The sequence below is a fragment of the Sus scrofa genome, chromosome 3 (genome assembly GCF_000003025.6).
Source record: "Sus scrofa isolate TJ Tabasco breed Duroc chromosome 3, Sscrofa11.1, whole genome shotgun sequence".
In the NCBI taxonomy this organism is placed as follows: domain Eukaryota; kingdom Metazoa; phylum Chordata; class Mammalia; order Artiodactyla; family Suidae; genus Sus; species Sus scrofa.
The window spans coordinates 23,252,798-23,280,217 of NC_010445.4; the positions used below are offsets into that span (position 1 = coordinate 23,252,798).

At 48.7% G+C, this 27,420-nt stretch overlaps 1 protein-coding gene across 1 annotated transcript in view; it reads right to left on the reverse strand.

Moving 5' to 3' along the window:
* Positions 3,139–27,420, reverse strand: part of HS3ST2 (heparan sulfate-glucosamine 3-sulfotransferase 2) — a 110,635-nt gene continuing 86,353 nt past the window's right edge. The window contains exon 2 of the mRNA XM_003124544.5: positions 3,139–4,570. Within this exon, the coding sequence (XP_003124592.1) occupies positions 3,952–4,570 (619 nt within the window). The 3' untranslated portion in view covers positions 3,139–3,951. The remainder of the gene's footprint in view (positions 4,571–27,420) is intronic.

Sequence of the window (27,420 nt, forward strand, 5' to 3'; positions counted from 1 at the left end):
TTTAGTCTCAGGCTGAATAGTCAGATTTCATCTATTTAAACTGTACTAATTTGGAACTTGTGCAAGTTTGCCCTCGGGCAGCCTGGGCAAAAGGCTGCATTTGCTCTGGATTAAACATCAGGGTTTGCTGAACAGATTCAAGTATCCTCCAGATTTCATTCATTTAAAGTAGGAATTTTTTTTTTTTTTTTGGTCTTTTTAGGGCCGCATCCACAGTACATGGAGGTTCCCAGGCCAGGGGTCGAATCAGAGCTGTGGCTGCTGGCCTTCGCCACAGGCACAGCAATACCAGATCTGACCTGTGTCTGTGACTGACACCACAGCTCATGGCAATACCGGATCCTTAACCCACTGACCGAGGCCAGGGATGGAACCCACATCCTCATGGATGCTAGTCAGGTTTGTTATCCACTGAGCCGTGATGGGAACTCCTAAACTAGGATTTTTTTAAAGGTACTTTAGCCTCTTTCATTTGCATGTGATGATGGATAGGCTAATTATGATAGACTCTGACCTATTCGCTAATACTGAGAGGCCACTTTGTCTGGGAGACCTGAGAATGCTTATAACGCAAAAGGATAAAACTTCAATCGTGCAGGCAATTCAGAATTTTCACCATTCTGACTAGATTCTCCCCAATCAGGATAAACAAGCAAATGACGCAGACTCTTTCCTGTGTCCCCAGGTAATTCTGTCTCCCTCTGGATACAGCTTTGGCCATCACATGGCCCAGGATCACAGGACACCAAATACTTTTGGATGAAGACTGTATAGGGCCATTCATTAATATCCACATCCTTCTTCTGGTGTCACCAGAGGTTCAGGGCCCCGGCTTCTGGGTGGTAGCAGCTCCCACTGGCCTCTGTGTCCCTTCTCCATGCCCATGGGGGAAGCACAGAGCGGGCAGACCCCCTTAAACTGGATTCTTAGTATCATGGGCTCAGGCATTTGATTTCCTAAGATGCTTGGACTGGAAGCTGAGCTGAGACACAGAGCTGATGGAAGTCTTTAAAGCTTTTCTAAGTCTTGTTAGTCAGACTCGTGTTTTCAGAAAACTTTGATAATGCAGACAGAGGCGATGTGGCCCCTCGAGGTTCAGCAATCCTTTCTAGCCACCTGTGGGTCCTTTGGAGCCATCTGGGAAGGGTCCTAGAGGTGCGGTTCCATGGGACTTTCTATCCATGCCACCAGACCTTCAACGCCCATCCGCCCATTCACACATTCAGCCATCAAACTTTTGCCACGTGGGAGTTCCCATCGTGGGGCAGCGGAATCGAATCCAGCTAGGAACCATGAGGTTGCGAGTTCAATCCCTGGCCTCGATCAGTGGGTGAAGGATCCGGCGTTGCCGTGAGCTGTGGTGTAGGTCGCAGAGGCGGCTCAGATCTGGCGTTGCTGTGGCTCTGGCGTAGGCCGGCAGCAACAGCTCCGATTCGACTCCTAGCCTGGGAACCTCCATATGCCATGGGTGCGGCCCTAAAAAAAAAAAAAAAAAAAAAAAAAAGACCCCAAACCAAAAACATTTGCCATGTGCCTAGTACATATCAGCAAGATACAATCTTGAATTCTCTGGTGGCCTAGCGGTTAAAGATCTGGCAATGTCAGTGCTGTGGCTCAAGGTCACTGCTGTGGTGTGGGGTTCAGTCCCTGGCTAGGGAATGTATGTCATGAGTGTATCCAAAAAAAAAATAATAATAATAATATAATTTTTTTTTTTGTCCTTTTAGGGCTGCGTCTCCAGCATATGGTGGGTCCCAGACCAGGGGTCTAATTGGAGATGTAGCCACTGGCCTATGCCACCACCATAGCCACGCCAGATCCGAGCCGAGTCTGCAACCTACACCACAGCTCACAGCAACGTCGGATCCTTAACCCATTGAGCAAGGCCAGGGATCGAACCCACACCCTCATGGTTCCCAGTTGGATATGTTTCTGCTGCGCCATGACAGGAATTCCAAAGAGATATAATCTTGACCCTCAAGGAGTTCATGGTCTGTGGTCAAGGCAGGCATTTACACAAAACAATGACACTCTAGTGTGATAAAAGCTGGAACTGCATACGAAGTACCAAGAGCAGAAGAGCGAGTAGTCACCCAGTGTGGTTGGGGAAGGCTTCACAGATAGCAAGTGAGGGACACTTGAGTGACGTCTTAGGGGACCAGGCTCCCATTAGCCGGGGACAGGTGGAGCCAGACATGGGGGCTTAAGAGGGTCAAGAAAAGGCACATAGTTCTGCGAGGCTGGAACTGAGGATGAGGAAGGACAAACAGCTTGTCCTTGAGGTTGTCTTGGGCACCACACTTTATTCTGAAGCCACAGCACTCACGCAAAGCAGGGCTGTGAATGCAAAAGCCTTCTGGTGTCAGGCAGAGGATACAAATCAGTGAGGGAGCCAGACGGGGTGTCAAAACCCCAAGGCGTGCAGGTCCCATCCAAAGGTGGCCGCTCTTGTCCCCATGCTAGAACGTAGGCTTCACCTAGCCAAGTTCCCATTTTTTATTGTTTTTGTTTTTGTTTTTCAAAGAAGAAGCTGGAGTTCTCCTTGTGGCTCAGTGGGGTAAGAACCCGACAGAGTGTCCCTGAGGATGAGGGTTTGATCCCCGGCCTCGCTCCTGGGGTTAAGGATCCAGGGTTGCCATACGCTGCGTAGGTCACAGATGTGGCTTGGATCTGGTGTTACTGTGGCTGTGGTGTAGACCGCAGCTGCCGTTCCAATTCAACCCCTAGCCTGGGATCTTCCATATGCTGTAGGTGTGGCTGTGAAAAGGAAAAAAATAAAAACATAAAGCTGGAAATCCATACTATTATATGAACACTCCCAAGTTTTTTGAATGTTGGGAATGATCCCAAAGCAACATGCCGGCCAAGCAAAAACACGTCTAACCTCCTACGAGCCTCTAGGTCGGCTTTGCTTCAGAGGTCAAGCTTAAGCAGAGAGGTGACACCATAAGATGATGTTTCAGAAAGAGGAAGTCCCCACAGATCTCCTCGGCCAGCAAGACCCTCTTCTCTGTATTCCACCCCTTGCTTCTCACCCAGGCAGCTGTTGCACCCCTTCCTGGCCTCCCAGACCACGCTCAGGGTGGCCCCATCTTGCCTGGAGGAGCTGGATGAATGAGCCACACCCCAGGCCTGCCCTACAGAGAAAGCCCAGCCATAAGGACACGAGAGAGCCATATTTATTTCACATGGACAAGCATGATTCCGTTGCATGCTGAACATGAAAGCTCGCATGAGGAAAGTACCCGTAACAGCAGAAAATTATGTGCTTTTGTCCACAGGGAGCAGCGAGAGTCACAGACTGCTTTGCAAAGACAGTTCCCCTTCAAGTAGAGTTGAGCCCAGAGGCTTTGAAATCACTGATTTATTTCATTAGCAAAGGGTCTGTCTGCTGGGAATGGCTGGGGGTGGAGGGTGGGGAGGGGGATCCGTGGCGGGGGTGGGGGTGGTGGTGTTGCCTCCAGCCCTCCTGTCTCCCCATGAGCTGCTAAGGTCAGGAGGGTGAGGCTGCTCTCCCATCCACCACCCAGAGCAGCTCTGGAGAGTGAGCTCAGAGGGAGGTACGTGCCACTCGGAATTAAACAAGCCCACTCCGGGGTGGACAGGGACCCGGACAGACTGCTGTGTTCATAGCAACAGAACCATCACCACTTATAATATGTATCATAGTCGGAAGATCCACTCTTCCTAAAGCAATTTCCCAGGACCTCTTATGAGCCAAGGGGAAGCCATCTGGAATTGCCCAGGGGTGCCGGAAACAGATCAATTTGCACTGGCAGGGCTAAGTGGCAGGGACCCCCGGTCTCCTGGCCTTCGCTGGGGGCTTCCCAGTTGCAGGATGATGGGACCCAAGATGGGAACCGGGGCTGGAGCCTGGCTTCGCCGGGGACAGAGGCTCTCGGGCAAACCCCATGGAAGAGACCAGCAGACACGCCCTCCCATCGCGGAGGCTCATTCCCATCGGAAGTCCTGCCCGACCGTTTCATAGAATTTAATATTATAAGGTCTATAAAATTCCCGCAGCTGGTCTATCACCTCAGGATCGATCTGTACATGAGTTCTGCCTTTGGATTTGCCCAGGCATCGAGGCAGGAGGCTCGATTGGGTTTTTTTCAAGCAAGGGAATCCTTTGGTCTTGTTGAAGTAGAAGTGCTTGTCCGTGATGAGCCTCTTAATGCCCAGGAAGTCCTGGACGCGCCCCATCTCGCCGGCCGGGTCGGTGATGAGCCTCTCGCCGCTGACAAAGTGGATCTGGGCCAGCGGGAAGTACCGCAGCCAGCTCTCCAAGTGCAGCGCGTACATGCCGATGCGGATGGCGTTCCAGGACGCGTCCACCAGGCCCAGCGTGCGGTTGCGGAAGGAGAGGCCCTCGAAGGTCGGGATGTCGGGCTTCTTGGAGAGCGTCTGGGTGTAATCCGAGATGGCGCGGGTCACCGGGTTCCGCACGACCACGATCAGCTTGGTGTCCCGCGACATGTTGAAGATGCGGCGAGGGGCCTCTTGAGTGACGAAATAGCTGGGCGTCTTCTCCAGTGTGATCTGGCTCTCGAGGGTCCGAGGCATCAGGCTCCTGTGGGACAGAAATGCGCATGATCAGCCAGGGCTCTGCGGGGGGGGGGGCCTCTCCCCCCGGGGGGACCACGTCCCTCCGCCCCGCTCCCTAGGAGGGCCCCCTCTCTCCTCTGTGACATCTGAGTCTCACCTCTTCTCACCTGATGGAGGACCCACTTTCACTCTTAATTTTTTTTTTTTTTTTTTTTTTTTTTGTCTTTGGTCCTTTTAGGGCTGCACCAGCTGCGTATGGAGGTTCCCAGGCTAGGGGTCGAATCGGAGCTGTGGCTGCCGCTCTATGCCGGGGCCACAGCAACGCGGGAACGGAGCCGCATCTGCGACCTACACCACAGCTCAGGGCAACGTCGGATCCTGAACCCACTGAGCGAGGCCAGGGATCGAACCTGCAACCTTATGGTTCTTAGTTGGATTCATTTCCGCTGCACCACAACAGGAACTCCTCACTCTTGCTGATTTTTAAAAAGTCCTGAACAGGTTTGCTTTAAGACAGGAAGCAACCTACACGTCCATCTGTGTGGGTTAAATAAATGATGGACTAGCCAATTCATAAATACAGTTTGGTAGATGTGAGCCTACCGGGACGGGAAAGATTTCCAAGATTTAGTGCTTCAATGAATAAAAGGCAAGTTACAACTTGTTTGTCTCGGGAAGGAGTCCAAGAAACCAATAAAAGTAGTTGCTTCTGGGGGAGGGGACGTGAGTGGGAGCAGAGCAGGAAGGTCAGGGATAAATGAGAATTACTTTTTATTGTGTAATCTGTTATGCTGCTTGAAATTTTTATTGCGTTATTACATATTCCAAAAATACAAAGGAAGCCCGCTGAATATTGTTCTGGCAAAAGATACTGCTCCAAAGATATTAGGAAAATCTTTTTTAGGGCGGGGAGGGCGAGGGATGTTTTGTAGGAATAGCAAGTGTTGTAGAAATTAGCTCTGATGTCTTTTCCTGCTGAAACACATCTGAAATACATCCTTGGTATAAGATTGAAGAGGCACAGGACTGCAGGCCAGTTGGGACCTGAGTGGAAGCCCAGTGATGCAACCTCTTGCTCCCCTACTTTTAAATTCCCTGGTTCTGCTTGAGATTGAAGGGGTGGTGGTAGGAGGAACAGAAGGCTCCTTTCTGGGTGTGTCTCTTTCACACCTCGACAAAGAGGAATGCCTCTGGCTCTCAGTCGCTACTTCTTTCTGAAAGGCTGCGCTTTGTCCTTAATTAGTTTTTCTTCATCCTGGTTGACCATGAGATCGCTCAAGAAATTAAAACAAACAAACAAACAAACAAAAAAAAACACAATGGGGAGTTTTCATGGTGTTGCAGGCAGAATCTGACTAGTATCCATGAGGATGCAGGTTTGATCCCTTGCTCAGTGGGTGAAGGATCCGGTGTTGCCATGAGCTGTGGTGTAGGTCACAGACACACAGCTCAGATCCCAATTCGCTGTGGCTGTGGGATAGGCCAGGAGCTGTAGCTCCAATTCGACCCCTAGCCTGAAAATTTCCATAGGCTGCAGGTATGGCCCTTAAAAGCAAAACAAACAAACAAACAAACAAACAAACACCCCCCCCCAAGTCCCCCCATGATGTCTGAGTCCTATCCTAGACCAACTGATGAAAAATACTCAGGGTGGGGGGCACTACTTCTTGGAAGCCCCTCAGATGATTCCAATGCGAAGATAGAGGTGAGAACCACAAATACAGCAACCATCCTTCCCCCACTCCTAGTACCACGGCTTCCCAAGCCCCATAGTGGGCATCCTCATATTTCCCCCAGAATGACAAGAGTAGATGAACTTATGTGTGTGTGATGGTGCATTTAAACTTAAGGACTTTTTTTTTTTTTTTTTGCTTTTTAGGGCTGCACCCACGGCATATGGAGGTTCCCAGGCTAGAGGCTGAATTGGAGCTACAGCTGCCAGCTGACGCCACAGCCACAGCCACATGGGATCCGCGCCACGTCTGCGACCTATGCCACAGCTCATGGCAACGTCAAATCCTTAACCCACTGAGCAAGGCCAGGGATTGAACCCGCATCCTCATGGTTCCTAGTCGGATTCGTTTCCACTGCACCATGATGGGAACTCTCCTGAAACTTAAGGACTTTCCACATGTGATGGAGGCTATTGATACAAAGGTCTCCAACACACAAAAAGTTGACCCGATAAGCTGTTAAACGGATTTCTCTGCAATAGCCTTTAATAGGCTAAGGAATATCTGAGTGAAAAATGGAGCGTTTCCCAAGCTTATCTGGCTAAGGAGCCAGATAAGCTGTTGCCCGGAGCACCAATTATCATCTTTCTCTGGTACCAGTTTGGAAACGTCTGACCAATCCCAGTGAACGTCAGACTATCTTGTTATTCCCCCGGCTGTGTACCAAAGTGAAGTTCCACCTGTCTGATTCCTCATTAGCATATCAGCTGCAAAGCCAAGTTACAGATGCGAAGGAAGATGCAAACACCAGACTATAAAGAATCTTATACACAGGTCATCATACCAGGTGTCCAATGTGTTTGTCAAATGTTCCCCATCCCACCCAAGGACACCCTTACACATTTTCTCATTCAGTCCCTGGAATAGAGAACAGGAGGCCCACGTGAGGATCGTGTGTAAGGAGACTATCGTGTCCACACATCTGTCTGCTCTGCACACGCGCGCGTGGCAGGAGGGGCCAATTAAGTGTTTCTTTAAAGGCTCATTTTTCCTCCTGGTGTTATTGCTTGAATTTTGCTGACTTGTTTCCAGCTGCTAACAAACAGCTGAACTTTTCTCTCACCCTGTAACCCTCTTAAGCTCCAGCCTCCGTTCGTTTCTGGGTTCTGCAGAAATGACTGAACAAATGGTCCGCTGCTCACCGTTTGGACGTAGCTCCCATCTGCTATTTTGACCTGCTCAGCAACCAACAATTTCTCCTACACCTGGTAACAGCCCTCAGCTTTTTTTTTTTTAAAGAAACCACCACTCTTGCTTTGGATAATATCTTAGCAGCCAAGGGGAGGGTGCAAGACCGAAGTTAGGCTAATCAGACAAAAAATGTATCACAAAGACTGAAAGGGGACAGAATCTTCCAACCAGACCTAGGAGCCAGGGAGAGCCTCCTCATCAGTTTCTTCTGTCATTCTTCCTTCGTTTCTTCCTTTCTTGTTCCCAAGCCAGGAGTCAAATTGGAGCTACAACTGCTGCCCTACACCATAGTCACAGCCACACAGGATCTGAGCCACATCTGCAACCTACACCACAGCTCATGGCAACACTGGAGCCCCGACCCACAGAGCGAGGCCAGGGATCAAACCTGCATCCTCAACGGATACCAGTGGGATTTGTTTCCACTGTGCCACAACGGGAACTCCCTCCATCAGTTTCTTTTACCAAATCCCTTCCTCTCTCTTGGGTCTTGCCCTCTCTGAGACCTGGTTTTTTTCATTTTCCTCTGTATTCTGTGCGTTTGTCACACATCTTTCTAATTTTTTTTTTTTTTTTTTTTTTTACTACTTATATTGGTCAAAGTCAGTTCCTGTTGCTTGCAACCCAAGGACTCGAATGTGCCTGATGTCTTGGCTTCCTCTCTGTGGAGGCTACACTCACCTTCACTCAATTATAAACCCCATGAGGTGGGCAGGGTGAACCTTATTTATACTGACATCTGCAAAATCTGCCACAGCCACGGCACAGACAAGATCTCCATGAATATTTCTTTTTATTTATTTATTATTATTATTATTATTTGCTTCTTAGGGCCCCACCAGCGGCAGAGGGAGGTTCCCAGGCTAGGGGTTGCATTGGAGCTACAGCTGCCGGTCTACGCCAGAGCCACAGCCACGCAGGATCCGAGCCCCATCTGGGGCCTATGCTGCAGCTCATGGCAACGCCGGATCCTGAACCCACTGAGCGAGGCCAGCAATTGAACCCGCCACCTCATGGTTCCTAGTCAGATTCGGTTCCGCTGCGCCACAGGGGGAACTCCTCCATCAATATTTCTGAGGTTTACATGAAGCCAACAACCTGTCTAATCCAAGCTCTGCATTAACACCCTCATCCCCCTTCACCTTCTCAGCTCTCCCCAGACCACTGCGACCCTTTCCAGAAATCTACCCCCCACTTCTCTTATTATTTTTCTTTTTTAACAGCTGCACCTGTGCCATATAGACGTTCCCAGATCCAGGGCTGAATCAGAGCTGCAGCTGCAGCCTATGACACAGCTCGGCAATACTGGATGCCAGCCACATCTTCAACCTCCACTGCAGCTTACGGCAACCCGGGATTGTTGACCCACTGAGCGAGGCCAGGTATTGCACCTGCATCCTCACAGACACTATGTCGACTCCTCAACCTGCCGAGCCACAGTGGGAACTCCCCACTTCTTTTATCCTACACAATCTTTCTGGATGACCTCATTCCTTCCCCAGGCTTTAGTACCGCCGTGCAGCTGTTGACTCCTCACAGGTCAGTGACTGTGCTTCCCACGTGCCCACACTCTGGGCTGCGATTTCCAACTATCCGTGGACTGAATACCTCATCTCAACAACAGAACTTGCCATTTTCCTTTTTTTTTTTTTTTTTTTTTTTTTTAGGGTCTCACATGCAGCACATGGCCAGTCGAATTGGAGCTGCAGCTGCCCGCCTACACCACAGCTACAGCAATGCAGGATCTGAACCGAGTCTGTTATCTACACCACAGCTCACAGCAATGCCGGATGCTTAACCCACTGATCACGGCCAGGGACTGAACCCGCATTCTCATGGATGCTAGTCAGGTCCATCAATGCTGAGCCACAGTGGGAACTCCTCAACTTGCCATTTTCCTCTCCCAAACTCCTCTTCCTCTCCTTTTGCCTGTTTCTGTAGATGATATCACCACTCCCAAAGCAGAAAAACCTCAGCATCATTCTTTTTTTTTTTTTTTTGTCTTTTCTAGTGCTGCACCTGCAGCATATGGAGGTTCCCAGCTAGGGGTCGAATCAGAGCTGTAGCCGCTGGTCTACACCAGAGCCACAACAACGCTGGATCCGAGCCGTGTCTGCAACCTACACCACAGCTCACGGTAACGCCGGATCCTTAACCTGCTGAGCGAGGGCAGGGATCGAACCCACAACCTCACGGTTCCCGATCAGATTCATTAACCACTGAGCCACAAGGGGAATTCCCTCTGTGTCATTCTTGACTCCCTCTCATATCTAATGTCTGTCATTCTTAAAAATTCTCAACACCTCCCCACACACACACAGCCTCAGGCTCTTGTCACCGTTGCCTCTGACAATGTATTTCTCTCTGACCTCCAGGCTTCTGCTCTCTTCTCCCTTTCTTTTTTTTTTTTTTTTTTTTTTTTTTTTTTTTGTCTTTTTGCTATTTCTTGGGCCGCTCCCGCGGCATATGGAGGTTCCCAGGCTAGGGGTCGAATCAGAGCTGTAGCCACCGGCCTATGCCAGAGCCACAGCAACGCAGGATCCGAGCCGCGTCTGCAACCTACACCACAGCTCACGGCAAGGCCAAATCGTTAACCCACTGAGCAAGGGAAGGGACTGAACCCGCAACCTCATGGTTCCTAGTCGGATTCGTTAACCACTGAGCCATGACAAGAACTCCTCTCTTCTCCCTTTCAATCCGTTCCGCATTCTGGGTCCACCAGGGAAATCCTTCTAAAGCAAACCCAATCTCGTCCGCCATCAGTTATTCTTCAGAATAAACCCCACGTTCCTTCACTTGGTCCTCAAGGCAGCTGCCTACCTCTCCAGAATTAATCTCTTGCCACCTCCAGGCGACCTGATGCTCACAGTGTGAGGAACACAAAAACCCACTCCCCCAACACGTCCTGTTCTTTCATGTGCTTTGCACTTGCTGAATTTTTCTGTTTTATTTTTTAAGACTCTGGATCATCTTTCTTGTCTCTTTCACTCCGGGCACACATCTGCTCATCTTTCCAAGTCCAAAGGAAAAGTGAGTGCTTTCTTTCTTTCCCTCCTTCTTTCTTTCTCTTTTTTTTTTTTTTTTGCCTTTTAGGGCCACACTTGTGGCATATGGAGGTTCCCAGGCTAGGGGTCCAATCAGAGCTACAGCTGCCGGTCTACACCACAGCCACAGCCACCCAGGGTCCAAGCCATGTCTGCAACCTACACCACAGCTCACGGTAATGCCAGATCCTTCACCTACTGAGCGAGGCCAGGGATCAAACCCGAAACCTCATGGTTCCTAGTTGGATTTGTTAACCACTGAGCCATGACGGGAGCTCCAAAAGTGAGCCCTTTCTTGTAATTACATGACACATTGTGCATCCAACGTCTAACACCTCATTCATCCCATTGGGTGAAACATACTAAGTGTGTTTCATCCATTTATAGCCCCAGAGCATCAGCATCGTGGGTGTTTCTTGTTCATTTTTGCCTTCCTAGTGCAATACCTGACATAGTATAGGTGCTGATACATTGGTCGAAGATCCAGTGTTGAAGGTAGGTGGCTGTTGAGAGGGTACCTCCTCTCTTCAGAAGTTACCAGCGTTGGAGTGTCCAACACAGTTGGATCTGGTGTTGCCACAAAGCTTCAGCTTAGGTTGAAGATGCCGCTTGGATCCCATATTCCTGTGGCTGCACCGTAGGCTGGCAGCTGAAGCTCTGATGCGACCCCTAGCCTGGGACCTTCCATATGCCACAGATGTGCCTGTAAAAAGGAAAAAAAAATTTCATCATGACCACACATGCTCAGGCTCAAAGACTGAGGGGGGTCCAAGCGCTGCTTTAACCCAAGGCTCCCAACATAAGAAGGTAAAGTGAGATGGAAAGGAACGCATCTCATGCCATTTCTCTTCTGCCATCTGCACTCTGCCCTTTGCCCGGGCTCCCTCTGATGTTGGAAGAGGACAGGGCTTTGGTTATTCTGAGCGTGGCTGGGAGGCAAGAGGTCGGGAAGTCACACTGGACGCTGGGGCCACCTGGAGGGCTTTGGAGATATGTAAATACCCCCCCCCCCACACACACACCCGTATGATAAAGTCAGCAGCTCTGGGTGGGTGCAGAGGTCTGGGCACTTGCAACTTTAAAGCTCCCCAGATAATTTCAGTGGGTCCCCAGGGCTAAGAACCATGGGTGAGGACAGCGTGTGTCTTTAGCTGCAGAACCTTCAATCCATTACTCCGGGGCATCTCCTGGGGTGCGCCTCAGAGACGAAAAGTCCCTGTACCTTCGGATTCAGTGGGTTTGGGGGCGCAGTCCAGAAGCCTACACTTTTAACAAGCTCCTCCAACCCCCCCTACCTCCACCATGACCCATGATCAGAGAAGCTCAGGAAATGCAGCCTTAATTTTTTTTTTTTTTTTTTTTTTTTTGGCTCTTTAGGGCCGCACCCATGGCATATGGAAGTTTCCAGGCTAGGGGTCGAAGTGGAGCTACAGCTGCTGCCAGCCTACACCGCAGCTCACGGCAACCCCGGATCCTTAACCCACTGGGTGAGGCAAGGGATCGAACCCGCATCCTCATGGATCCAATGCAGCCTTAAATTAAATGCACCCTCGTAAGTATCACGACGGCGCTCATCACGGCCCAAGATGTTACTTATCCATTGGATGGACATCTCTGCCCATCCCCGCCTGCCACCACAGACGGAAGTTCCAAGAGAAGAGCACATTGGTATCTGCCTTGTTGGCAGCTGTGTTCACAGCACCTGGGAGATGCCTGGCACTTAGTAGGGGTGCAGTGAATATTTGCGGAAGAGAAAAAAAAATAAAGTGAGGTTTTAGTCTGGGAACAGCGAGGAAGAAGCAGGTTTGTGTGTGCTAGCGGAGATCTATGCCTCTTCCCCTACCACAAAAGTCTGTATTTTATCTTCTCCCTGAGGGAAAAATCACAGATGTCTGTGCCCTTCCAAAAAAAAAAAAAAAAAAAAAAAAAAGTCCAAATACTCACTTGTCAGCTTTCTGGAAATGGCATTTTTCTGACCCACCCAGTGGTGTAGAGCCAACTCCTGTAGCCCCACTGTCCACACGGGGGTCATGCTACATGGGTGTCAGGGAGAGGGGCCGCTAAGCAGGGCCAGCACAGCTCGGATTATCAGCAGTAGGGTTCGCCAGAAGGTATCATTTCCTGCTAAATCAGTGCCCTCCATGTATGTATTCTGGAAGGCCTGGCTGCCTGGGGGACCTTGGTGATTTATGAGCTCCTGGCTGGGCAACCAGGCTCCTTTAAAAAAAAATAATAATAATTGCAGTCTCCAGAGGGATAATTAGGAGCAGGAGAGGGGGAAAGAGGCTTTCTTATAAGAAACTGCTTCTTAAAACTAAACCTGCTAAGCCCGCTTACCCCCCAAGGGCTGGCTGAGGCGGGCGCTGCACCTGCGAGCAGAGAAATGAGGCCCTCTGGCATCGTGGGACTGCCTCCTTCTAAGACCCAAATCCTTGCACTGATGCGCCCCAGGAGGAAAACACGAGTCCCAGCTTGAACCCCATCAGTAATTCACTGCCCACAGGCTAAAGACCTTAACAGGATTTACATGGCTCTTCTTCTTTTTTTTTTGCTTTTTAGAGTCCCACCCGCAGCATATGGAGGTTCCCAGGCTAGGGGTCTCATCGGAGCTGTAGCCACCAGCTTAACGCCACAGCCACAGCAACACCAGATCCCAGCTGTGTCTGCGACCTACACCACAGCTCACGGCAACACCAGATCCTTAACCCACTGAGCAAGGCCAGGGATCAAACCTGCCACCTCATGGTTCCCAGTCGGATTTGTTTCCTCTGTGCCACGACGGGAATGACAACGTAGCTTTTCCTGATCTGGCCCGTGGCCCCCGTGGACTCTGGCCAGGCTGGATCATTCAGAGTTCTCCCCACCAAAGTGCATTTTTCATCCTAAGAGACCTCTTGCTGTGCCCTCTGAGTGAAGCCTCTGTAGCCTGTCAGGCAGAACGTCTGCCTCTCTCAGCTCTTAGCTCATAGCCACCTCCTCCGGGGAGCCTTCCCTGACTGTGACCTTCTTATTTCCCCCTTCCCGAGAGCTAGACATTTGGGACCCTTAGATTCCATGGTCCTCACTACAGACAAATCCCATTTTTACCCATTATCTGCATCTGTCATCACTCTAGAGGGTAAGGCCATAGGAGGCTAGAATGACAATGCCTGTCCTGTACCTGGTAGATGCTCATGCATTCATTCATTGACCAAGCACTTATTGAGCACCTGCTGTATGTCAGAGTACAAAGATAGGCATGGTGTGGTCTCTGTCCCCAAGGACAGGGGTGAGGGGGTCCCGTTTTCCCAGTGCGAGGGATGGCACGGAACTCTGCTTCCCACTAGCGCTGTGGCTAACTTCCTCTTCCTGCCAGGAGGGGCCATGTCTAAGCCCAGTCTCTGACAGTGATCAAGGTCCCCCAGGGCTGGGCACCTGGCACTTCCAGATAACTCCTATAAACAGCTGGCACCTCAGCCCAGCCTGCCTAGTGTCCTGGTCATTTGATTCACCCCTGCCCTATAGGAAGGGATGCTGATGGAGGTGTCAGGGCACAGTCCCTTCTCTGGAGCATGAACCCACAGTTGGTCCTGGCTCTGGCATTGTCCCCAAGGTGATGGTGAGAAGACAGAGCAACCCCATGCCTGCCTGTTCTACTGCACATTTCCCCGGTGATGCTGGTCACGTCACCCGTACCTTGTGCATTATGGAATAGTCTTGAGTCCTGCCATTGGACTGGTGGAGACCAGAAAGGGACCCTCCTTGCCTAATACAGCCGCATAAAGATGTTTGGAGGGCAGTGGCTACTTTAGTGGCTGGTTGGGACTGTGCGATGTGGAATCAAAGAGACCTATGTTTGAGTTCTGCCACTTGATAATCAGAAGAAATGAGCACACAGCCTACTCCAGCTCACATAAGGTCCCATGGGTTCATCCATATGCTTGCAAATGGCAGGTGTGCCCTTTTTGGGGGCTAGCACAGAAAAACAGATACTCCATGATTTCGCCTACAGGTGACATCTGTATGTTGAATTCATAGAACCAGAGAGTAGACTGGAGTTACCAAGGGCTCAGGGTTTGGGGGCAAATAAGGAGATATTGGTTGAAGGGTATAAACTTTCAGTCGTTAAGATGAGTAAGTGCTGGGATCTAATATATAGTATGGTAACTATATACTGTATACTTGAAATGCTCTGAAATGTTCTTATCATGCACACTCCAAAAAGGTGACTATGGGAGGTGACAGATATATTAATTCATATAATGACCATGGCCATCATTCCACAGTGTAGACCTACATTCAATCATTATGGTACCGACCTTTAAAAAATGGATATAGCACAGGCAACTATAGCCAGTTTCTTGGGCTAGACCATGATGAAAGATCATAGAAGAAAAGGAATCACTTTTTCTGGGTGATTTTGGGTCCCTTTGCTGTATAGCAGAACTTGGCACAACCGCATAAATCAACTATACTCTAATAACAATTTTAAAAGAGCTGGCATTTCAAAACATTGCTAAAGATTAGCAGAGTTAACTCTTTCACACATGGTCCTAGAAAAATTGGCTATCCACGTGGAAAAAAAATAAAGCTGTGTCGCCACTTCTCACCAATGAAAAAAGTTGGATAGGTTCAAAAAGCTGTATGTTAAATATGAAGTAAAAATATAAAATGTCTAAATGGAAAAAAAAAAAAGAGCATGCAGTATATGTCAGCCATACACATGGTCTGCTATGGAGTGAATGTTTGTGGTCCTCACCCACTCCTGCCCCCCAGATTCACTGGTTGATGCCCTAAGCCCCAAGGTCATGATATTTGGAGGTGGCGAATCTGGGAGAAATTAGGTCTTGAGAGCGGAGGCTTTAGTGCCCTTCTAAGAAGAGACAAGGGGGAGATCCCATGGTGGCTCAGCAGGTTAAGAACCCGACATAATGTCTGTGAGGATGCAAGTTCGATCCCTGGCCTTGCTCAGTGGGTTAAGGATCCAGGGTTGCCATAAGCCGTGGTGTAGGTCACACAAGTGGCTTGGACCTGGCGTTGCTGTGGCTATGGCGCAGCCCTCAGTTGCAGCTCTAATTCGACCACTAGCCGGGGAACTTCCATTTGCTGCAGGGGCAGCCCTGAAAAGAAGGAGAAGAGGAAGAAGAAGGAGGAGGAAGAGGAGGAGAAGAAGTAGTTCCCATTGCGGCTCAGCAGCCTAAGAACCTGATTAGTCTCCATGAGGATGCAGGTTTGATCCCTGTCACTCAGTGGGTTAAGGATATGGCGTTGCCACCAGATGTGGCGTACATTGCAGATGTGCCTTGGATCCCGAGCCTGGGATCTTCCATATGCTGCAGGTGCAGCCCTAAAAAAGGCAGGAGAAGGAGGAGAATAAGAAAAAAAAAAAAGGAGAAAAGAGACATGGAAGAGGTCCCCTTCTCCCGTGTGAGGACACAGTAAGAACGCTGAGTCCGTCTATAAACCAGGTTCCCTCACCCAGAACCAAAGGGGCTGGCATCTTGATTTTGGACTTCCAGCCTCCAGATTGTGAGAAATAGCTTTCTGTCCTTTAAGCTCCCCAGACTGTGGCATTTTTGTTAACAGCTCGAGCTGACTGAGACCTGGTCCTTGACGCCCTGGATGTACCCAAGCAAACATCTTGCACGCAGTGACCGGGGGCCAGATTCGGTTCTCAGCTCTGTGTCTGAACCACCTCCCTCTGTCTTCACGTGAACTCCACGAGCCAGCACTCTCATGCTTCCACTTAGGGCCGAGGAATCTGGGACACAGGGAACTGAAGTCAATCACCAGAACAACGCACGCGTTGCAAAATCTGGATGCAAGCCAGTGTGACTCTAGCACTAGAAGAAAACGTGAGAATATAAAATGACTCTTGGCACGAGGACAGCCTTTCTAAGCATGAGACAAAACGCATGCAGGAAAAGACTGAAAAGTTAGAGACATTCAAAAATGTAAGTCTCTGGCATGGAAAAATACCATAAATAAAATAAAAGGAAAGTGACTCACTGGAAAAATATTTGCCGCATATAAGATGGGGAAACAAAGGATGATTTCATATATTTTTAATATCTGTATAAATATTTATGTATTCTTTAAGTTTTTGCATATTAATAAGAACTAGCTGGTCGAATAAAGGAACAGAGGCTTTGAGAAGTTAATAGGAAAAGAGCTACCAATGGGAAATAAATATATGAAAAGATAGTCCATCTCTCTTAAAATTAAAGATATGCAAATGAAAGCCAAGATGAGATAATATAATTCACCGGTAGGACTGGCAAATACATATCTTAAAATGATAACATTTATGGCTGGCAAGAATGTGTAGAACTGGAGTTCCCGTCATGGCTCAGTGGTTAACGAATCTGACTAGGAACCAAGAGGGTGTGGGTTCGATCCCTGGCCTTTCTCAGTGGGTTAAGGATCTGGCGTTGCCGTGAGCTGTGGTGTAGGTCGCAGACTCGGCTTGGATCCTGTGTTGCTGTGGCTCTGGCATAGGCTAGTGGCTACAGCTCCAATTAGACCCTTAGCCTGGGGACCTCCATATGCCATGGGGGCGGCCCAAGAAATGGCAAAAAGACCAAAAAAAAAAAAAAAAAAAAGAATGTGTAGAACTAACTACTCACCAATATTGGAGGGAGGGTTAAGTTAACACATCATGGGACAATTAGATATTATGGACCCAAATGTCAAATGCACATACCCTTTAGCCCAGCAATTCCACTTCAGGAAATTTCATTGCGTAAGCGTGCAAAGACATGCAAGGTTTGTTGCTGTGTTTGTGGTAGAGCTGGGGAGGCAGCCCTCAAAGACCTCTGCCCCTTCCTCCTTAGTGCAGCCCTGCGTCTAGAGAGCAACTGCCCAACCATGGACTACATTTCCCAGCACCCTTTGCATCCAGCTGGGGTCGTGTCCGACTTCCAGGTCCAGGGGCTAACAGAGTAGGTGTGTCCTCTTCCTTGTCTTTTCCCTCCTACTAAATAAATGCAGAGAACTCTGAGACCCTAGAAGGGAGCAGGTCCCAAAGGTAGAAGGGGCATGAAGACCACTTACACCTGGGAAAACAATCCCCCCTTGGACTTTTGTGAGCAAGACACACACTTTCTCTTGGGGTGTGTTTGTTACAGCAGCTGGCGGGGACCTAATCGCTGAAACACTGTAACAGAAAGAGACCAGAAACCACCTACATGCCCATTGGTAGGAGGCAGGTTAAATAAGTTTTAGGGAGGCCAGGCAATCGCTGATTATGTGGCTGTTACAAACAAGTGAGTTGGATCTAGAGATGTTGACACGGAAAGGAGTCCAAGATGTATTATTAAGTGAAACAAGCAAGTTGCAGAACAGTGAGTCCAATATGCGCCTATTTACATAAAACTATACACACAGATGCCAGTACGGATATGCACACACCATCTCCAAAGAGATACACAGCAAACTGTTAACGGTGGTTACCTTGCAGGACTTGGATGGACTGTGCTGTAGTATGGATTTTATTCTCATTTTTATCTTTCTGCACTCAGCGGATTTTTTTTCTTTGCCATGAGCCTGCGTTCTCTTTTTTTCTTTTTTGGCTTTTAGGGCCTCACCTGTGACATATGGAAGGTCCCAGGCTAGGGATCCAATCGGAGCTGCAGCTGCCAGTCTACACCACAGCCACAGCCACAACCACTCGGGATCTGAGCTGCGGCTGCGACCTACACCACGGCTCACGGCAACGCTGGATCCTTAACCCGCTGAGCCAGGTCAGAGATTGAACCTGCGTCCTCAGGGATCCTAGCCGGGTTTGTTACCGCTGAGCCAGGGCGTGAACTCCAGCATGCATTCTTTATAATTAAGAAAAAAGCTAGCTAATCAAAAGGTATGTTAAAAAGTCTCCTTTGATGTTGTTTAGGGAGAAGAGAGCCTGCACGGAAGCAGCTTCAGTTTCTCAATTTCTCGAGGCGTGAGGGGGAGGAAGCGTGTCTGGAGGAGCCCGGGTGTGGGTGGGAGGCAAGGATCTGGGAGGCGGGGAAGGCACAGCTCTGCTCTCCAGAATCTTGGCTCAGAAGAGAGGAAAGGGGACCGTGGGAGTTGAATGAATGGATTTTGAGGCTGCAAGAACAGCTCTGATGTTTCCAGGCAACTGGACCTCAATTTCTCAGGCGCCATCTGTGGCTAGCCTGGCCTGACTGTGGGGACACTCTCAGAGTGGCTTCTGGGGTAACACCTGGGGCTCCCACCTTCTCTCTGGATCTGGGCTTAGCTCCTCCCCCACAGGTAAGCCTGCCCTCCCTTTTTCCTGAGAGAGGGCCCTTTAAGTCAGCCCTTCTCACACTTTTTTTTTTTTTTTTTTTTGGTCTTTTTAGGGTTGCACCCTCGCACCCTAGGCATATGGAAGTTCCCAGGCGAGGGGTCTAATCGGAGCTACAGCTGCCGGCCTGCACCACAGCCACAGCAACACAGGATTTGAGCTGCGTCTGCAACCTACACCACAGCTCATGGCAACGTCAGATCCTTAACCCACTGATCGAGGCCAGGAATCGAACCCACAACCTCATGGTTCTTAGTCAGATTCGTTTCCACTGCACCATGGAGGGGAACTCCCCTTGTCACACTTGAATGCAACTTTGTATTGCCTGGGGGGTCTTGTTGAAATGCAGCTTCTGACTCTGTAAGTCTGGTGAGAGGGAGCTGAGATACTGCATTTCTAACGGGCTCTGCAGTGAGGCTGACTGGCTGATCCATGGCCCACAGTTTGAGGAGCCAGGTCCTGGCGATCCTGGCACAAATCGCATAGTCAGTGAATGTTTATGCACTGAATGGAATTGGCTAATGGATGTGGGATGTCGAGCTGTAGGTGATGTGAATTCAGGAAACCCGGATGGGAGGCCCAGCTTTTTCATTTCCTGGCCTTGTGCCTTTCATAGCAGTTTCCTCAAAGCAATGTGTGGTGCACGACAAGGTGGGCGTCCCCTGGCTGTTGTGAGATCTAAGCTGGATAAATCTGGGAGGGGCCCATGCAAACTGTAAAGGGCTGTACTCAGCCCTCAGTGGGTTCCTCTTTCTCTACCTAATTTCCCTCCTTTAGTTTAAGTCTTTGCTTTTTGCATTTTTTTTTTTTTTTTTTTTTTTTTTTTTTAGGGCCGTACCCGGGGCAGCATATAGAAGTTCCCAGGCTAGGGGATGAATCAAATCAACAGCTCCCTGCCTACGCCAACACCACAGCCATGTAGGATCTGAGCCACATCTGCCACCGACACCACGGCCCAGAGCAACACCGGATCCTTAACCCACTGAGCAAGGCCAGGGATCAAACCTGCAACCTCATGGATTCTAGTCAGGGCCATTAACTGCTGAGCCATGAAGGGAACTCCTTACGTCTTTTCTTTTTGGTTCTTGTATTTATTCTGTTAAACAATTGCCATGTTACAGTAGTTTCAGGTGTGTAATATATGACGATGACATAGGTATGTACGGTGACATGACCGCCACGCTAAGTCTAGTGACATCCATCAGCACACAGAGCTACACAATTTTTTTTTTTTTGTCTTTTTTTTTTTTTTTGCTATTTCTTGGGCCGCTCCCTTGGCATATGGAGGTTCCCAGGCTAGGGGTTGAATTGGAGCTGCAGCCACCGGCCTACACCACAGCCACAGCAACTCAGGATCTGAGCCACGTCTGTGACCTGCACCACAGCTCATGGCAATGCCAGATCCTTAACCCACTGAGCAAGGCCAGAGACCGAGCCCGCAACCTCATGGTTCCTAGTCAGATTCGTTAACCACTGAGCCACGACGGGAACTCCTACACAATTTTTTTTTCTCATGATGAGAATGTGCAAGAGCTACTCTCATAGCGACTTACACATCCATTATACAGTATCATTAACTCTAGTTACTGTGTCGTAAAGTTTGTCTTTCTCGTTTTCAAAAAGCCAGCCACCCACTCTTCCATGCTCTCCTGATCCAGCTCTATATAGCTCTTCTTGTTCCCAAAGGTCTTGACCTAAAGCTCAATGAGTCCTCCCCTCACGTTCATTGTCATTTCACCTCAACTTGTCACATCTGCCTCCCAACCCCTCACCCTCTGAGGCAGCTCTCACTAAGCGAACCCCTAAATGCCAGTCCCATTTTGTCCTGGCCTTGTTTCTGTGGCATCTGAGGCGTCAGCCCACTCCCTACTTCTAAGGAGTGCATTGCTTTTTGTTTTTTGTTTTTTGTTTTTTTTTTTGTCTTTTTTAGGACCACACCCACGTCATATGGAGGTTCCCAGGCTAGCAGTCTAATTGGAGCTACACCTGCTGGTCTACACCACAGCCACAGCAATGCCAGATCTGAGCCCCATCTGTGACCTACACCACAGCTCACAGCAATTCGGGGTCCTTAACTCACTGAGCGAGGCCAGGGATTCAACTCGCAACCTCATGGCTCCTAATCGGATTCGTTAACCACTGCGCCACCACGGGAACTCCAAGAATACAATGTCTTGATTTCCTTTGTAACCCTCTTATCAGTCCTTCTCCATACATATTTCAGTGACTTCCCCCCCCCCCCCAGCAACACTTACATCTAATCCCTAACAGAATCCAACTGGTAACCTCTCCCCCAGTCACTTCTGACATTGGTCCCTACCAGATCAGGACCCATCATCGCTTCCTCCTTCACAGCAGAGCTGCAGGAAGCAGCTCAGCATCTTTCTCTAGGTGGGCTCTGCTGTCTGGCATCCATCCTGAGCCAGCTTGCTCTTGTATGACACGCCTCGGTGACATCAACATCCAGGAAGCGAGATGGTCCCCGGGGCTATCTAGAGCTGGTCCCGAGTGGTGGCTTAGGGGACCTCCATCCTCCTAACAGTCTCTCAAAGTCAATTTAGGTGGAAACAGATGGAGGGGAGGAAGGGAAAGCGCTGCTGCAGAATTTCTAAAATGGGCAGGATGGCTCCATTACAAATACCTGTTTGCCGACACAAAGGGAGCCTCAGCACAGCCAGCGACTCTGCCGTGTTCCTCTGGCCAACTGGCTCTCCCATTCTGCACAACCACTACAGCCCTTTTCCACTCTCTGCACGTGATCGAAGCCTGCCCTCTTCTGCTGCTCTCAGCAGAGGAGCTCGCACCATAGAGAATAAAGAAACAGTTAGAATGAAACCTCCTCATTATCCTGTTGCCAAATACATAAAGTCTCCCACACGGACCAAGGATGGAGCTAGTTAACCCAGGGGCCTTCTGATCCCAATCCCCCACGCTTGGGCATCTCCACCTCTACCTCCTAGTATTTCCTGCCTGCAGTGTCCACGGAGGCCCCACCTTCCACATGTGCCTGGATACATGCTAAGGACCTGTCAGCCCCCCACCAGTTCTTTATTTATTTATTTTTGTCTTTTTGCCTTTTCTTGAGCCACTCCCGTGGCATATGGAGGTTCCCAGGCTAGGGGTTGAATCGGAGCTGTAGCCACTGGCCTACGCCAGAGCCACAGCAACGCCGGATCTGAGCCTCATCTGCGACCCACACCACAGCTCACAGCAATGCCAGATCCTTAACCCACTGAGCAAGCCCAGGGATCGAACCCTCAAACTTATGGTTCCTAGTTGGATTCGTTAACCACTGAGCCACGATGGCCCCGCCCCCAGTTCTGAGTGCTTCTCAGGCACCTGTAAACTCCCCAGCCAAAGACTGGATGAGTCAGGGAGTTTATTTTATCTTTGAAACCCCAAGCTTTACAATTTCATATTCCACAGTCCCCAGGGATACTAAATTTTTCAGGGTTGAGTTCTGCAAGCCTGCCCCCGACCACCCCGGCCCCGCCCGGGCCCCGCCCCGCCACCGCCCGGCAACTTCCTGCAGCGTAACAGTGCCCCCTAGTGGAAGGCGATCCAACTGCACCTGTTGGGGGCAACACCGCCTGCCTTGCCCTCCCTTGTTGCCACTGGGAGGAGTCCTTTCCATTTTGCCTTCTGAAGAGGCAGGTGTGTCAGAATACATAAAGCCAAAAGGTGGCAAGGGTCAGCAGGGATTGGCTTTCTGAACACACAAGGATTAAGGAGAGACGTGCCGTTGGCTTAAGTACCAGGGAGTGAGCTGCTCACATGTCATCCAGATCAAAGCTACATGTATGGTTGTTGCATCAATAGCACTTCTGCAAGGTCCAGGGCCCACCCAAACTGTCTAAATCTGAATTCTGATCCAGGCTGTGGTGGAGAAGGGTCCAGCTCTGCATTTCCAGTTTGGGGCGATGTGCGACACCCAAAACAGTGTCGCCAAAACAGTTCAGGACACCTGGCGAGATGAGCTCTCGAGCAGACACTCTCAAATCCTTCAGTCCTGCCCTCTCCTGCCTCCAGGCCTATACGGCTCTTTCTGCCTAGAAAACTTTCCCCCGACGCTTCCAAGTCTCAGTCCTTCTCATCCTCAGGTCTCTGTTCAAATGTCACCACTCTCAATTGTCACTGTCACCATGTTTGGTCTCCCTCGTCAGGCTAAGCTGGGAATCTGTAATTCTCTTGCATGTCTGTTGGTTTGTCTATTGCCCTTGCCCCTTCGTCTGCAAACCCCCTCAAGAAGGGATGGCGTCTTCCTTGCTAAGTGTGGAGTCTGCATCCTTGTCACCGGGTCACACCATCGCAGGCAGACAAAAACACATGACTCATGTTTATTGGATGAATAGCAAGGGGTGGATCACAGCCTCAAGCAAGAAGACCTGGGTCCCTTGAGGAAACGAAGGAGCCCGAGATCTTCAGCAAGGGTTTCCCAAAGTGCAGTCACGTGTCATCTCTGGCGTGCATGGGATTCACAGATGAAAATGACACTTTTCACAGTTTTGTGTTTAATACAGTTGAACATCAGTTTTAACAGACTGTATTGCTTAGGATGAGGCTTCTATGTAGTGAACATAGGAAAGGTGACTCCATCTAAGGACAAAGTAAGAAAATATACTAAGTAAGTAACAATACCCATGCTACATGGATATGGAAAAAAGGTGATGCTTACAACGACTCCAGTTTGGGAAGCTTTGGCTCAAAACAATGTTCGTTCGGCCAAAGGGAATCCAGGCGCAAGTAATGTGGACATAGACTCGTTCAACAAATAATTATTAAGCACCTACTGGTTGCCAGAGATTGTGATAACAGGGACTAAGGCCATCACTCTAAATAAAATAGACATAGCGCTTGTCCTCATGGAGCCTTTGGTCTGGCGGAGGAGAGAAGGGATCAGGAAACAAATATACAATTTCAATTGAGGGTGGAGAAAAAGAGCAAGCGTGATGAGGGAATTGAGTGGCTGGAGAAACCCCAGAGCGGACATCTGAGCAGACTGAGCACTGGCTTGGATGAAAGGCCACAGGATGCAATGAAAAGAGAGTAGGATACGACAAAAGCAGGTGTGGATGAAATAAGACGGTCCTGAAGAGAATCTAAAGATGCATTAGCAAACTGCACGGACAGCAGTCAGGACCAGAACTGGCAAGATGGAAAATAAACATCAGAACAAACTGGAGCCTGATCTTGGGCTTCTCAAGGAAAAATCCTCAGGATTGAACTGATGAGAAACAAAGTGACATGGAAGACAGAATAGTCATAGTCAACAGCGAGTTTGAGATGTTATCGAAGAGGGAACCTGAAATCAATTGGACAGAGCTATGGGCAAAGATTTCATGAAAGAGACATTTCCAGAGATACAGTGTAGGTAGATCAAAAGGTCAGCTGAGTCCAAACAAAACAAAACTCACATCCGTTCATCCATCCATCCATCCATCCATCTATCCATCCATCCAACACCTATCTATAAAAACATGCATCAGGACAAACATTTAAAATTACATAGGAGTTCCCGTCATGGCTCAGTGGTTAACAAATCCGACTAGGAACCGAGAAGTTGCGAGTTCGATCCCTGGCCTTGCTCAGTGGGTTAAGGATCTGATGTTGCCGTGAGCTGTGGTGTAGGTCTCAGATGCGGCTTGGATCTGGCATTGCTGTGGCTGTGGTGTAGGCAGGCAGATGTAGCTCCAATTCGACCCCTAGCCTGGGAACCTCCATATGTCGCGGGAGTGACCCTAGAAAAGGCAAAAAGACAAAAAATAAATAAATAAATAATAAATAAAAAAAATTTAAAAATAAAATAAAATTCTACATAAACTACAAAAGTTCTCTAAGTGTGACAGATACCCCGGTTGAATAAAGGAAACGAAACAGTTTTTCTACAAATTCCAGCCAGACAAGGACTTTGTAGCAGCATGAAATGCTGGAGAGCATAGATCATCACCCATAGAGTTTTGCAGGAAAAAAAAAAGAACGTTGTGACTGCCAGCACTTAGTCCTTAGCCAATTCACTTGTGAAGGCCAAAGCAAAGCATTAAAAGATGTGCAACAGATTGAAAAGCATTCCACTTCATGCGCCAAAAAAGTTTTTTGAAAATAAAAGCAATGACCTGAGCGATGGTGTGAAGGAACCGGGGATCGGAGAAGTTGTTCATAAAAGGACAGTGGCTGGGACTGGAAAGAGCACGGCGTCCAAGTGACTAACACGTTCCGCTCCCAATGTCGAGATTTTTCATTACGAATGAGACACAAGCAAGTAATCATTTCTATCTCCATACACTTGAAAAATTGAATAATTTGGTCAACCAAATTCAAAAGCCCAGATTAAATCGACAAAGACTGGGAAGAGAAGTCAGCAATAGAGGAAGAAAAGGTGGGAAGGGGCAGAGGGAAAGCAAGTGAGATTCTATTTTTTTTTTTTTTTTTTTTTTTTTGCTTTTTAGGGCCCCACCCAAGGCATATGGTGGTTCCCAGGCTAGGGGTTGAATTGGAGCTGTAGCCGCAGGCCTACATCACAGCCACAGTCACACAGGATCTAAGCCATGTCCGCAACCTACACCACAGGTCATGGCAACACCGGATCCTTAACCCACTGAGCCAGGCCAGGGATTCAACCTGCAACCTCACGTTTCCTAGTCGGACTCATTTCCCCTGTGCTGCGACAAGAATTCCCACAAGTGAGATTCTTTACCAAAAGGTCGTTCCTACTCCTTTACTCTATTAGAGAAAAATGCAATGAGGAATTCAAAACAGGACATACATCTTTCAAAATACCGGAAAGTAAAAAAGCAATGTAAATGCAGCTCATACAACAAAAGAGACAGGAAAGGAAAGCAAGGAAAAAAGAGTTGAAATTGCCGGGAAAGATGCTAGCAAAGTGCAGAAGTGAAGATTGATTGTGTTAATATTAAAAATCATTGGAAATAGGCTAAACACCATTATTTTAAAAAATGACAACAATAAAGATTTCTCACTCTAACCTAAAACCTAGCCAGTCATATTTGCATTTACCACCGCAGAACAGAGAGATGGGGACATTTTATAGGAATGTGGAAAGGTTCAGCCACACTAGGAAAATGCCAGCCTAAAGAAAGCTAGGGTTGGGAGTTCCCATCATGGTGCAGCAGAGATGAATCCGACTAGGAACTATGAGGTTGCGGGTTCGATCCCTGGCCTCGCTTAGTGGGTTAAGGATCCGGCGTTGCCGTGAGCTATGGGGTAGGTTGCAGACGCGGCTCGGATCCCGAATTGCTGTGGCTGTGGCTGTGGCCGGCAGCAACAGCTCCGATTCGAACCCTAGCCTGGGATCCTCCATAAGCCGCGGGAGTGCTGCAAGAAATGGCAAAAAGACCAAAAAAAAAAAAAAAGAAAAAAAAAATCCTGCTGTGTAGCACTGAGCCCTATGTCTGGTCACTTATGATGGAGCCTGATAATGTGAGAAAAAAGAATGTATACATGTATGTATAACTGGGTTGCCTTGCTGCGCAGTGGAAAATTGACAGAACACTGTGAACCAGCTATAATGGAAAAAAAGGAAAATCATAACAAAAAAAGAGGCCAATACCTTAAAACCATCTCGTATGTATACAGACTCCTGTATCAAAACTTCAGGGTAACTGCAAACCCCAAATCTACAATACCTACACACAAAAATAAGAAGAAAGCAATCCAAACACAACACCAAAGATAGTCCTCAAACCACAAGAGGCGAGAGCAAGAGAAGAAGGGAAGGAAAAAAAGAAAGCTAAGGTCACGTTATTAACACCGGAAAATGTAGAGAGACCACGGGGACTATTTCATATTGATAAAGGGCCCGATTCAAGGTAATACTGCCACCTAATTGTGCTTGTGGAGGATCAAACGCAGGGTTCCTCTCTCCTCTTCCTCTGGTCACCACTAAATTGATAATGAATGGATACAAGGTATAAAGTCAAAACATCAAGAGAATGGGTGAAACATTGGTGTCAGACAATGAAGCGAGACTTACTTTTGGAAGAAAGGAGGCCACCTTTGGAGGGATATTGGTCTTGGAAGAGGCAGCTGAAACTTAAGCGACTACTGAGAGAAGAGGGTGTCCCTGATGAGAAGAGAATGGAATCTTCCAGTCGCTCTGGAACTGTAGGCACCAGGGACCCTGGTGAGGTGAGAGGTGTGGGCAGAAGCACAATCAATGCCAGAGGTTTCTAGAAGGAGCAGCTGGACCTGCAGTGCTTCCCCCCAACCGGACAGCCAGGCTGGAGCCATTTTCCTAGTGGGGCAAAGGTGGGGACACTAGCCTTTGGAGCTATTGAAGCAGGCAAGTCCCCAGGCACTGGCCAAGGTGAAGAGGCGGGTGAGGCACCTGCCGGAATGCTGGCAGGTGGCTTATCTGCCTAAAGCTGACAAGCGGAAGCTCCTTCTTAGAGACACTGACCAGTCATGATTTCGAGGAATAGCTACCAAAGCATAATTTATTAAGAGAAAAGCTGCTACATCCCATTGAGATCCATATCATTAAATTTCATATAGAGTCATAACTCAGTGCAGAAATAGGTCACAAGAAAAAACAGTCCTCTCCACAGCTTCCAAAAAGGCACATAGTAAATTCCACATCCATCACTAATTAAGAAAAAAAAAACTTTAAAGAAACCGGGAA